The sequence below is a fragment of the Phocoena phocoena genome, chromosome 12 (genome assembly GCF_963924675.1).
Source record: "Phocoena phocoena chromosome 12, mPhoPho1.1, whole genome shotgun sequence".
Taxonomy (NCBI): domain Eukaryota; kingdom Metazoa; phylum Chordata; class Mammalia; order Artiodactyla; family Phocoenidae; genus Phocoena; species Phocoena phocoena.
This window is the reverse complement of record NC_089230.1, coordinates 48262008-48274649: the sequence shown is the minus strand read 5'-3', so window position 1 is coordinate 48274649 and position 12642 is coordinate 48262008. Positions and strand designations below refer to the sequence as shown.

Sequence of the window (12642 nt, the reverse complement as noted above, 5' to 3'; positions counted from 1 at the left end):
ATTCAAAGTAAAAATAATAATTATGTCTTAAATAGTAAACAATAATGACCTCGACTAGAAGTATGAGGTTTGTTTATTTGAAAGGGACATCTTGAGTCATTACACTGACCTCATAAAACATATTTTCATTCCTCAAGCCTTCCTTCACTGTCTGCTGCTCCCTCAGCTTGGATTGTCCTTCTCCTCTTTATCTTCCCTGAACCTTCAATAAAATCTGACAATTTATATAATTTTTCAATTTACAAAGCACTTTTAAAAAAAATTTTTGGCTGCGCTGCAAGGCATGCAGGATATTAATTCCCCAACCAGGGATGGAACTCTGTGGCCCCTGAATTGGGAGCAGGGAGTCCTAACCACTGGACCACCAGGGAAGTCCCCTATAGAGCACTTTTAGATACATGATCTAATCTTCAAACAAAAAAATATATACAGTGAAGATGAATAATTTTATCCCCATTTAATAAATAAGAACACAGGGGATGAGAAAGTGCAGCAGCTTGTACCAGGTCACAATTCTTATATTTCAGAGCTATAATTCAAATCTACAACTGCTAACAAGTTCAGTGATTTTCCCACTTTTTTTAAGCTACAAAATCCTATTCATCTAATGGAGGAACTGGGTAAAAATGCACAAAGATGTTTACTGAAGTGTTGTGCAATATCAATATTGCACGATAAATGCCATCACATAGATCTGTATTTATCATGGAAAATATGGACAAACATCCATAATACTACATATAGTGAGAAAAGCAAGTTTAAAACAGATGTACACATAAACAATGTGTTTATGTAGAAAGAAGCTGGAAAGATATGTGTAGGAAAATGGGTTTTTTAAACAATGTGTTTATGTAGAAAGAAGCTGGAAAGATATATTGTGTAGGAAAATGGGTTTTTTGAATAAACTTTTTTTTTTTTTTTTTTACTTTTTATTATTATTTTTTGGCCGTGCCATAGGGCACGCAGGATCTTAGTTCCCCGACCAGGGTTCAAACCCATGCCCCCTGCATTGGGAGCTCGGAGACTTAACAACTGGGCCACTAGGGAAGTCCCCTCGTTGTTTTCTTTGTTTTGTTTTGTTTGGCCACACCGCGTTACTTGAAGGATCTTAGTTCCGCGACCAGGGATTGAAACCAGGGCCACGGCAGAGAAAGCACCAAGTCCTGCCCACTGGACTGCCTGGGAATTCCCGGAAAACGTTTTTTAAAAGTTGTAATACTCTAAATTTTTATATATTATTACTAATAATAGATTAAATGCACATTAGTGCTTAATATGTGCTGAATAGTGGGATATCTCATTTAATCCTCACAATAACCAACTTGCCTAAAGGCTTACTGTTAAGTAACGCAGCAGAACCGGACGAGTATCAAACCCCAAATCTCATGCTCTTTGGAGGTAGATCATCCTGTCTCACGTACAATGATCATTTATTTTATAATCAGAAAAATCCATGAGGTTAGTTTAAGAAAATCCTGTTCAAAACTTCACTTCTCGGAGTCTCCTGTACTCCCCAAACAATCTGGGTCTCTTACAGCACCTAGGGGCCATCTGATTAGCATTGGTTGGTCCCTTATTCTACCTCTCCTAGCTGCCTGAAACCCCAGCTCACTTCCTCGCGCAGTGGGCGCCCGATACGTGGAACACTGAGGAGTGCCCTTTACTTAGCTCGTGGAGAACTTGAATTGATGATCAGTGCTCACACGACATTAGGAATTTCTTTCCAAGCATTGCAGGCTGGGGCCACACGAGGCCTCTCCATTTTCCTCGCGCACCGTAGCCTCCTTGCCTGCACCTACTTCATCCCCTCGGCTTCCACGGTGCTCTCGTCCCAGCTGGGCCGGGAGCCCGAGGGTTCCCTAGGTCGCGAGACCTGCCCGGCCGACCCGCCAGGGCCCCGGCTCCGGCTCTCGGGACAGGGACAAGGGGCCCCACGTGGGCCTGGGAGCCGCCATCTCGCGTGCTGGCAGGACCAACTGGCGCTGTCGGAGCCGCGGCGGGGCGGAAGCTGCTGCCCGTACTCAAGATGGCGGCCCCGGCGGGAGGGGCCCACGACTCGGAGACCGCGCGGAGGAGCGGCAGCATGGCGGCGGTGGCTGAGGAACCGCGTCGGGGGTACTGGGACGAGGAGGAGGAGGAGGAGGAGGAGGCAGTGAGTGCGACGGCGGAAGCCCGCGCGGCGGTGGAGAGGGTGGCCGCTCGGCTGTGTGCGGGGAAGGGAGTCGGGACGCGGCGGGCGTGCGGGGGTTTCTGGCGGGATTGTGCCTCAGGGCGCGCGGAGCGGCGGGCAGCTGGCCCCAGCCCTATATGGGCTACACGGAAGTTCGAGGGGGAAGGAGGGAAGTTACCTTAAGTAACGGCGCGCGCTTCCTCGTGTTGAAAGCAGGACCTAGTTTTCACAAAGGTGGGATCGTTGCATTGGGGAGGTTTGGCTTCTCTCGTTAATGCCTGCTTCTTCCTGCACACTCGCAAGCTATCGCCTTTAACCCCTCTTTCTTCCACCAGGAGCAGTTGGTTCTGGTGGAATTATCAGGAATTATTGATTCAGACTTTCTCTCAAAATGTGAAAATAAATGCAAGATTTTGGTGAGTCTTGTAGAATTAGGGGGTTGTTGTAGATTTTATTAAATTTAAAACAAGAATGAGTGGTGAAATATACCCGTCCCTAAGATTGATATATTAATTTCACGTGAACAAAGCAATTGGAGACAATTACAGGAGTACAGGGGCACTGTGGGAGCAGCTGGGAGAAAGTTAATGTCTAACTCTGCCTGAGTGTCTGCCTGTGTGGCTGGAGAGGTAGAGATTTGCAGGGTTAAAGCATTTTGATATGGAACATTAGGTTTTGAAAAAATACACCGTTTTATATAGTGAGGAGGATGAGAAAAACACAAAGGGCAGAGAGGATAATTAGATATGCACACAGAGGTTAAACAGATGCAAACTGGTATATATAGAATGGGTAAACAACAAGGTCCTACTGTATAGCACAGAGAATTTCAATATCCTGTGATAAATGATAATGGAGAATATGAAAAAATGTATATATGTACAATTGAGTCACTTTGCTGTACAGCAGTGATTACGCAACATTGTACTTCAACTATACTTCAGTAAAAAATAAAATTAAAGGGGCTTCCCTGGTGGCGCAGTGGTTGAGTCCGCCTGCCGATGTAGGGGACACGGGTTTGTGCCCCGGTCCGGGAAGATTCCACGGGCCGCGGAGCCTGCGCCTCCGGAGCCTGTGCTTCGCAACGGGAGAGGCCACAACAGTGAGAGGCCCGCGTACCGCAAAAATAATAATAATAATAAAATAAAAATTTAAAAACTTCAAAAAAAATATGGAAAACAAACAAAAATAGTGTGGAGAAGGGAGAGAGAATACCTATTAAGAAAGGACTTCAGGTCTTCCCTGGTGGCGCAGTGGTTGGGAGTCTGCCTGCTGATGCAGGGGACATGGGTTCGTTTCCCGGTCCGGGAAGATCCCACTATGCCGCGGAGCGGCTGGGCCCGTGAGCCATGGCTGCTGAGCCTGCGCGCCCGGAGCCTGTGCTCCGCAACGGGAGAGGCCACGGCAGTGAGAGGCCCGAGTATCAAAAAAGAAAGGACTTCAGAGATCTCACACTGTGCTGTTGACTTGAGCTATGGTATCGTGAGTTACCGTCTGTTTTATGTTTAAAATCTTTTGAGCTTTTTTTTTTTTTTTTGCAGTTCGCGGGCCCCTCACTGTTGTGGCCTCTCCCATTGTGGAGCACAGGCTCCGGACGCCCAGGCTCAGCGGCCATGGCTCACGGGCCCAGCCGCTCCGCGGCACAGTGGGATCTTCCCGCACCGGGACACGAACCTGTGTCCCCTGCATCGGCAGGCGGACTCTCAACCACTGCGCCACCAGGGAAGCCCTCTTTTGAGCATTTTTGACAAAACTTCCTCTCTTCTTACTTTATGTTGAAGAGGATGTTGATTGAAATAGACCTTGCTACTTGGGTATGAATTAAGTAGTCTTCAGTTTGTAGCTGCTGTGATGAGAGCAGTTTTAGCTTATCTTTTACTTGCTAGGACAAGAAGCTCTAAAGGTTCCCCAGCTTTGGAAATCAGTCTCCTTGGTAGCAAGGTTTCATGTAAAAGTCTTGGTCTTTTTTTGCCATGCCATATGGCATGCGGGATGTGGGATCTTAGTTCCCTGACCAGGGATCGAACACGTGCCCCCTGCAGTGGAAGTGCAGTCTTAACCGCTGTACCACCAGGGAAGTCCCTTGTGCTTTCTTTTTTAAATTGAGAAATAATTGACATATAACATTATACTAGTTTCAGCTGTACAACGTTTTCAATATTTGCATATATTGTGAAATGATCACCACAATGTCTAGTTAACACCCATCACTACACATCGTTACAATTTTTTTTTCTTCTGGTAAGAACTTTGAAGGTTTACTCTCTTAGCAATTTTCAAATATACAGTATTATTAACTATAGTCACCATGATGTTCTTAAACATCCCAGGACTTATTTATTTTGTAACTGGAAGTTGGTATCGTTTGAGCCCCCCCTTCAACCCATTTCCCCCACCCCCAAGGCTTTTTCTAATGATGATTTTTTTTTAATGATCCTATATTCTGTTGTAGGGAATTGATACTGAGAAGCCCATTCTGCAAGTGGACAGCTATGTCTTTGCTGGAGAGTATGAAGGTAGGAGGAAGTCAGAGAGATGAAACTCCCTTTTTTTTTTATATGCCTTTCAGAGAAAGTAGCTCTGTTACTTCTCAACAAGTTGCCTTCATGTTTTTCTGCAGACACTCTTGGGACCTGTGTTATCTTTGAAGAAAATGTTGAACATGGTAAGTGATTGCTATGTTGACTCAACTCTTTTTACTCTGAAATATTTCAAACATACTTATGTATGGTGGATATTAAAATTATAAGATCTCATGTACCCCTTGTCTAGCTGTATCAAATCCTCCTTTTTGGTTAGGTAGTTAAAAAACATTCCACATACCTTTGAAGCCCCTCGTATACCCCTCTCCAAACCTACTCCCTTCCTCTGTCTTCAGAGTTAATCACTCTCCTGAATTTGGTGTTTTTCTTTCCTATACCTGATTTTATATTACATATGTATGTATCCGCACACAATAAATAGCACTTTCTGTGTATTTTCACACTTGATATAAGTTATAGCATATTATACATATTATTCTATGTCTTTTTTCAATTAGAGATGTTTCGAGATTTATACGTGTTGATATATATCTGTTTTCCCTGTTGCTTAAGATTCCATTTGTGACTATACCACAGTTTATTCTCCAATTTATGGACATGTAGGTTGCTTCCATTTTTACCAGTAATTATTAATAACTACTAAAATTTATTGAGTGCTTGCTGTATGTCAGGCACTGTTCTAGGTGCTATAAGTATTAACTCATTGAATCCTCACCACAAGTCTATGAGGTAGATGCCATTGTTATCTTCATTTTATATTTGAAGAAACTGAAGCACAGAGAGGTAAATAACATTCCCAAGGTCATACACAAAATAAGAGGCAGAGCCAGGATTTGAACCCAGGTGGTCTGCTCCAGAGCCCATTTTCATAATTATGCTTATTAACTCACTACAGAAATGCTGCCATGAATACTTTTATGTTTCCTTTTGCATATATGTAAAAATGTCTTGATGAGTGTGTATACTAGATTCAACCATATGAAATTACCAATTTGGGCCGAATAGCACCAGTTTCATGTGGTTGAACTTAATAGATGTCACTGTGTTGCTTTCTAAAGTGTAGTATCAGCCACACAGTGGCAGGGTGTGGAAGTTTTCCGTGTGCTTCACATCCTTAGCACAGAGCCTCATCCTCCCTCCTGCCTACGCCCACAGTTTTGATAAAGCTGTGACCCCCAGCAGCAGGTTGGCAGCAGTTTTTTTCTCATCTTCTTTCATGATCGGTAATGTTCTCCACTCCAGTCCGGCTTCCAGCAGTAGGTCTGCCTTTGGTCCTTCACTTTGAGTGGCAGAGTTTTCGACCTCATTACCCTGTAAGGCCAAATTCCTGGCCTCCCTTTCCTGCTTCCGGGCTGGAGCCTAATAGGCCCATAGCTTTAATCTCACTTTGTGTTTCTGTCCCCTAGAGATGTTTGTTGTCTTTGAGTTCACTGTGCCTTCTGTTCTTATGTATTTTATCTGATATTTCTCTGTGCTTGGAGCTGGAGGAATGAGTTAAATCTTTTTTTTTTTTTTTTTTTTTTATTTAAATCTTGAACTTACTACACTGTCTTGACAGGAAGTAGTTTAACTCTCTAAACTGGAATCATTGAGGCTTAACATGATTCTTTGATGGCATCAAGCAGTATAATAGTGTTCATTTTATATTCTAGTGGATGCAGAAGGCAATAATAAAACAGTGCTAAAATATAAATGCCACACAATGAAGAAGCTCAGCATGACAAGAACTCTTCTGACAGAAAAGAAGGAAGGAGAAGAAAACATAGGTTAGTTCACTTAGTTCTCTGAAAATAGGTGATTTAGTATTGGCTTTATGAAACACTGCTGCCAGGATGTTCTTTGTACTTTGTAGTAATAACTATATGTGATAGGTAAAGTATATTAAAATTGAGGGTACTCCATGAAAAGTACCAAACATAGATTTAAAATTGAGTTGAATTCTCACATAGCAGGGGGCACTGGAGACATATAAGAAATTTCTATCTTCTTTGCATTGGAAACGATTGTGAGGAGTTTGTCAAGAAACTTGACATGATTTCAACCCCAGGGAATTCAGCAACTACTTCTCTCTCTCTCTCTCTCTCTCTCTCTCATTAAAACTTCTTTGTAAGTGCAGAAGATATGATGATAGCAGTTCTCGATTCCCAAGGAGTAACCCCATAGGATCTCCTGAACTTTTGGCAGATGCAGTAACCTTCCCCAAGATGCTCACAACTGGAAGAAGCTGGCTTTATATGTGGGAGGGACTCTAGGACCAGAGTTGTTAGTCCTGTGTCTCATTCTTAATGAGCATCCATTTAGCCTTCTCCAGTTGCTCGTCATCCCCCACTAGAGACCTTAGGCCAGTGCTTCTTGCACCCATAGCAGGCGCACGTTTGTGGAGATGAGCAAATAAACACTTGGTGGTTTAAAAGCCCATTGTTCACCACACCAACCTCTTTCTCTTGCCCTAGGGAATTTGGGACACAGTCAGAATAAAGGTGTTTGTCCACCAAAAAAAAAAAAGGCTTATTGCTCAAAGACATATTTGAAACTCTAGTAAATGAGACCCTATTGATGAATATTCATGGTTTGATTTATTGTATTTTAAGGAATAAACATTTGAAGGTACTTTAGTCATTTAGAAATTAATTATACCAGCTACACGTAACTATATAACAAATCTTTGTTCTTATATATTCCACAATTATCCCTTTTTTTAGGCACTCCAAAAATAATAGGAAGTAGGCACTTGAAGTTCTAGAATGAATTCGAAAGGCAGATACATACCAGATAGCTTAGCTATCATTTAGATATTCTTTTTTTTTTTTTTTTTTTGCATATGTCTTTTTTTTTTTTTTTTTAACATCTTTATTGAGGTATAATAGATATTCTTTTTAAAGGAAGTTATACAATTTCCTCTCCTATAGTTCTTAATAATCTAATAGATCTTTGGGAAGATTTGTGTGTATCTTTCAATCAAATAAATTAGTAACGAACTATTCAAGGCTGTATTGGTTATCTGTTGCTGCATAAAAAGTTACCCCTAAACTTAAAGGCTTAAAACGACAACAACAGAACACCATCTTACACGTTTCTGTGAATCAGGAATTGGGGAGCAGCTTAGCTAGGTTGTTCTGGCTGGGGTCTCTCATGAGGTTGCAGCCATTGTGTTGGCTGGGCTGTAGTCATCTGAAGGCTTGAGTAGGGCTGGAAAATCTAATTGTGAGATGGCTCACTCACATAGCTGGTGAGTTTGTGCTGCCTGTTGGCAGGAGGCCTCACTTCCTCACCTCCTCACACTACTGTTTGAGTGCCCTCCTGACACGGTGGCTGGCTTTCCCAGACCAAGTGATCCTTAAGAACAACGTAGAAGCCACAATGTCTTTTATGAACTATCCTTAGAAGTCACATTCTGTCATTTCTGTGATATCTTATTCCATGTAGGAGGGGATGACACAGGGGCGTGCTTGTCAGGAAGGTGAGGATCATTGGGGACCATCTTGGAGGCTGGCTGCCAAACATGGCAAGATGCTGGAGGCAGAACAAAATAGACAGGAGATGTGGTCCTTACTTTCTAGGAACTTGTACTCTAAAGCATTGAAACAGACATGGATGACTATGACTCGACACCCATTTCACTCAACTTATTTTAAGTATCGTTATTGCCAAGTATTATGCTAGATAACAGAGTAGGCTTTACAATGGCTTTGAGGTTTTGAACTTGGTGACTAGGAGAATGAGGTTATAGCAAGAAAAAACTATGAAGTCAATAGTTGAAGCTGAACTGGAGGGAAAGAACAAATCAATTTTTGAAAGAGGGAGACTTTATAGTAGTAATACATGAGAAAAGATGTGGGATCAACAGTAAGGATGTTTCAACAAACAGCTGCAGAAGAGTTAGTTTATGATGGGGGATAGGAACAGATGGATGCGTGAACAGGGTGACGAGATAGGTTGGTATATCTTACAGCTATCTAACGGAACTTTGAAGGTGAGAGTAAACAGCTTGGGCTATAGGAATTGAGGATCCATTGAAAATACTTAACTGAAAGGGTCATAAGGATGAAAGAAAAAAATGGCTAGCATTATTGGAGCAATTTTTTTTTAAAAGATTTATTTATTATTTATTTTATTTTGGGCTGTGTCAGGTCTTAGTTGCAGCACATGGGATCTTCGTTAAGGCATTTGGGATCTTTCGTTGCGGCGCATAAGCTCTTCGTTGTGGTGCACAGGCTTCTCTCTAGTTGTGGCGCGCAGGCTCCAGGGTGCGTGGGTTCTGTGGTTTGCAATACACAGGCTCTAGTTGAGGCACGCGGCCTCAGTAGTTGTGGCATGCGGGCTTAGTTGCCCTGCAGCATCTGGGAGCTTAGTTCCCTGACCAGGGATCAAACCCATTTTCCCCTCATTGTAAGGAGGATTCTTTACCACTGGACCACCAGGGAAGTCCCTGGAGCAATTCTCAATTACGGAAGTTCATTGACAGGTAATGGCTTTGACTGTGAGTATGGAAAGGAACAAAAAATTTTTTCAAGGGTTTTTTTTTGAGAGGTGTCTTATTTCACAATTGGATTTTTCAACTCAAAATGACAAATAAATGTTGACTCAAGATGATAGAGTGGTATCATCCATTGTATTATGAAAACTGAATGGGTAAGGAGAAAATTGTAGGGAAGTGACAAAATTTTCTTCAAGACAAAAGATGGCAGTGGGAGCTTAGTTATCTCTCAGAATGAGTTGGGAATTGGACTCTGGGAAAAGGGCTTGGAATAGTAACTGAAGTTGATTACTTTTAGTGATTTTGATGATGCATACCCTATAGGCATTCCAAGGTCTCCATGTAAGATGGAAATTACATGATCATTTATCAGTAGGTACAGGCACCATGTTCCTTTCTTTACGTTGGGGTTTTATTTTGATAGATATTCATATGAACAATTAAATTAAAAATATATGTAAGTAACTGAAATTCCTTTTTCATGTTTCTTGGTTTGTCCCCCTGCCTCCTCCATTAGGTGGTGTGGAATGGCTGCAAATCAAGGAAAATGATTTCTCCTGTAGACCCAACATGATTTGTAGTTTTCTGCATGAAAATGAAGAGGATGAAGTTGTAGCTCCAGACCCAGATAAATCTTTGGAGTTGGAAGAGCAAGAGATTCAAATGAAAGATAATTCAAACCTGAGTTATGAACAGGAGAAACCACCGAACTTGGATATAGAGGATTCTGGTCCTCTTATTGATATCCCTTCTTCTGAGACAGAAGGCTCTGTTTTTATGGAAACTCAAGAAACTGCCTTAGAAATCACTCCTAGATGAAATGTTTCTCATAAAAACTAGTGATGAAGTTTTTAGAGTTTTTATATAAAATAACTGGCTTTGTAGTTTTCAGTTCACAATTTTATTATTTTTGTTGGCTATATACACATTTCCAATTATAATATAGTTTAATATACTAGAATCATTAAGGACCAGATACGAGTTTTTAAAAATATGGTTTCAATGAATATAGGGACCCTTCTGTGATGAGTCCTTTAAAATGCGGGTTTTACTAAGGTAAGTGTGAGTTTCTATTGCAGCCATCACAAATTACCACAGACTTAGTGGCTAAAGTGTATTAAGCTACACAAGTGTATTGTCTTATAGTTTTGTAGGTCAGCCATCTGATATGGGTCTCACCTGGGCTAAAATCAAGGTATTTGCAGAGCTTCATTCTCTTCTGGATGTGGCATGGGGGACTCCATTTCCTCGTTCATTCAGTTGTTGGCAGAATTCAGTTCTTTGCAGCTGAAGGATCACAGTCCCATTTCCTTGCTGTTGGCTGAGAGCCATTCCCAGCCAAACCACTTCTAGACGCTGCCTGCATTCCTTCACTCATGGTCCCCTTCTCTTCAAAGCCAGCAATGGTCAAGTCCCCCTCAGTCTTTGAATCTCTCCTGCTTCTTCCATAATCCTATTGATGATGGACCCTTCTGCCTTCTTTTAAAGGTCCATTTGATTACACTGGGCATATCTGGGTAACTTCCCTATTTTAAGGTCTATAACCTTAATTCCATCTGCAAAGTCCCTTTTGCCGTGTAATTTAAACAGGCATAAAACTGAGAATTATGGCATGAAAATATTTGGGGGGCCATTTTCCAGTCTACCAAAGTCAGTATTACTCCTGAGAACAGAAAAAGAATTCAGAAGTGCTTAAGGGTGAAGGTACAGTTCTGATGTTCCAGCTGTAATTTCACTTCTTTCCCACTGAAGAAAGATGATTGGAATTCAGCTGTAACATTCTACAATATTATGGTGATAACCTAGATCTACCCTAACTTGTATTTTTTAAGTAAATTAGTCACAAACTTTGATACAGGTTGAACTATATGAAATTACCAATATTTGTTTCTGACTATAAAACTCTGCAATTTTATATGGTTTAACCTGGTACTAATAAGTTGAAACACTCCTCACGTTAATTATATCTCACAACTGTTGGAGGTGTAACTTTGTTGTGACAGATTAGAGAACTAATGTTCTAGGATGAGGAATTTTTTCCTTCAGTAGGTTTTGTAAATTTTTACTGTTTATTTGGAAAACAACTTACCCTGATTAAAAGCATTTCCAAATCATAAGTGTGTATCCTCCCAATTTTTATATGACTTTAGTGTCAGCTTTTGTTTAATCAAAAGCTTATTTTTTTCTACCAAATGGTATGAAGTCTCTATGTGGAGAGACTGCTAATTACTTGAGCCAGCATCTGGTCTTCCTTTATTTGTTTGTAACAGAATCCCAGAATTTATTCAGGTTAGCAGTGTGCCCAGCTTTCCTCATGTATATGAAAGTGGCCGTATTATCTAGATGTTAGTTCTTCCCAGCTTGATCTATAGTTTCAATGCAATCTGAAATAAAATCACAGCAAGTTTTTTATGAATATTGTCAAACCAACTCTAAAGTTTATATGGAGAGGGAAAGACCCAGAATAGCCAATACAATATTGAAGAACATAGTAGAAGGACTTCACGACTTACTATAAAACTACAGTAATAGAGACAGTGGGAACTGCTGAAAGAATAGACAAATCGGTCAATGGAAGAGAATAGAGAGCCCAGAAATAGACATACATATAGTAAAATGATCTTAGATCAAGGAGCAAAGGCAATACAATGGAGCAAACATAATCTTTTCAATAAATGGTCCTGGGACAACTGAATATCCATATGCAAAAGAATGAAGTGGGACCCCCCATCTCTACTATATGTATATATAGATTTATTCAAAATGGACCAAAGGTCTAAATAAATGTAAGAGCTTAAAGTGATAAAACTCTGAAGAAAATATAGGTATAAATCTTTAAAGACTTCCCTCATGGCCCAGTGGTTAAGAATCTGCCTGTCAATGCAGGAGATATGGGTTCAGTCCCTGGTCTGGGAAGATCCCACATGTTGCAGAGCAACTAAGCCTGTGTGCCACAGCTACTGAGCCTGCGCTCTAGAGCCTGTGAGCCACAACTACTAAGCCCATGTGCCACAATTACCGAAGCCTGCACGCTCTAAGTTCTGCGTGCTGCAACTATGGAAGCCCACATGCTTAGAGCCTGTGCTCCCCAGGAAGAGAAGCCACTGCAATGAGAAGCCCACGCACCGCAACGAAGAGTAGCCTCTGCTCACTGCAACTAGAGGAAGCCTGCGCTCAGCAACGAAGACCCAATACAGCCAAAAAAAAAAAACTTTTATTATGTTGGATTAGGAAATGTCCTCTTAGATATAACACAAAAATTGCAAGCAACGAAAAAAAAATGGATACATTGGACTTCATCAAAATTGAAAAGTTTGGGCTTCCCTAGTGGCGCAGTGGTTGAGAGTCCACCTGCCGATGCAGGGTACACGGGTTCGTGCCCTGGTCCGGGAAGATCCCACATGCCGCGGAGCAGCTGGGCCCGTGAGCCGTGGCCGCTGAGCCTGCGCGTC

General features: G+C 41.6%; 1 protein-coding gene across 1 annotated transcript; it reads left to right on the top strand.

Moving 5' to 3' along the window:
• Positions 1-2083: 2083 nt before the first annotated feature.
• GTF3C6 (general transcription factor IIIC subunit 6) lies at positions 2084-10009 on the top strand. Its single transcript, XM_065888644.1, has 6 exons — positions 2084-2149; positions 2509-2586; positions 4623-4686; positions 4791-4835; positions 6366-6479; positions 9708-10009. The coding sequence occupies exons 1-6, from the start codon at positions 2084-2086 to the stop codon at positions 10007-10009; spliced, it is 669 nt and encodes a 222-aa protein (XP_065744716.1).
• Positions 10010-12642: the final 2633 nt, after the last annotated feature.

Bases quoted from the DNA above. Each gene is read 5' to 3' on its own strand.
- GTF3C6 (XM_065888644.1), top strand. From the start codon at position 2,084: ATGGCGGCGGTGGCTGAGGAACCGCGTCGGGGGTACTGGGACGAGGAG. The intron at 4,687-4,790 runs GTAGGAGGAAGT...GTTTTTCTGCAG, and splicing joins CTTTGCTGGAGAGTATGAAG to ACACTCTTGGGACCTGTGTT. The intron at 6,480-9,707 runs GTTAGTTCACTT...CTCCTCCATTAG, and splicing joins GGAAGGAGAAGAAAACATAG to GTGGTGTGGAATGGCTGCAA.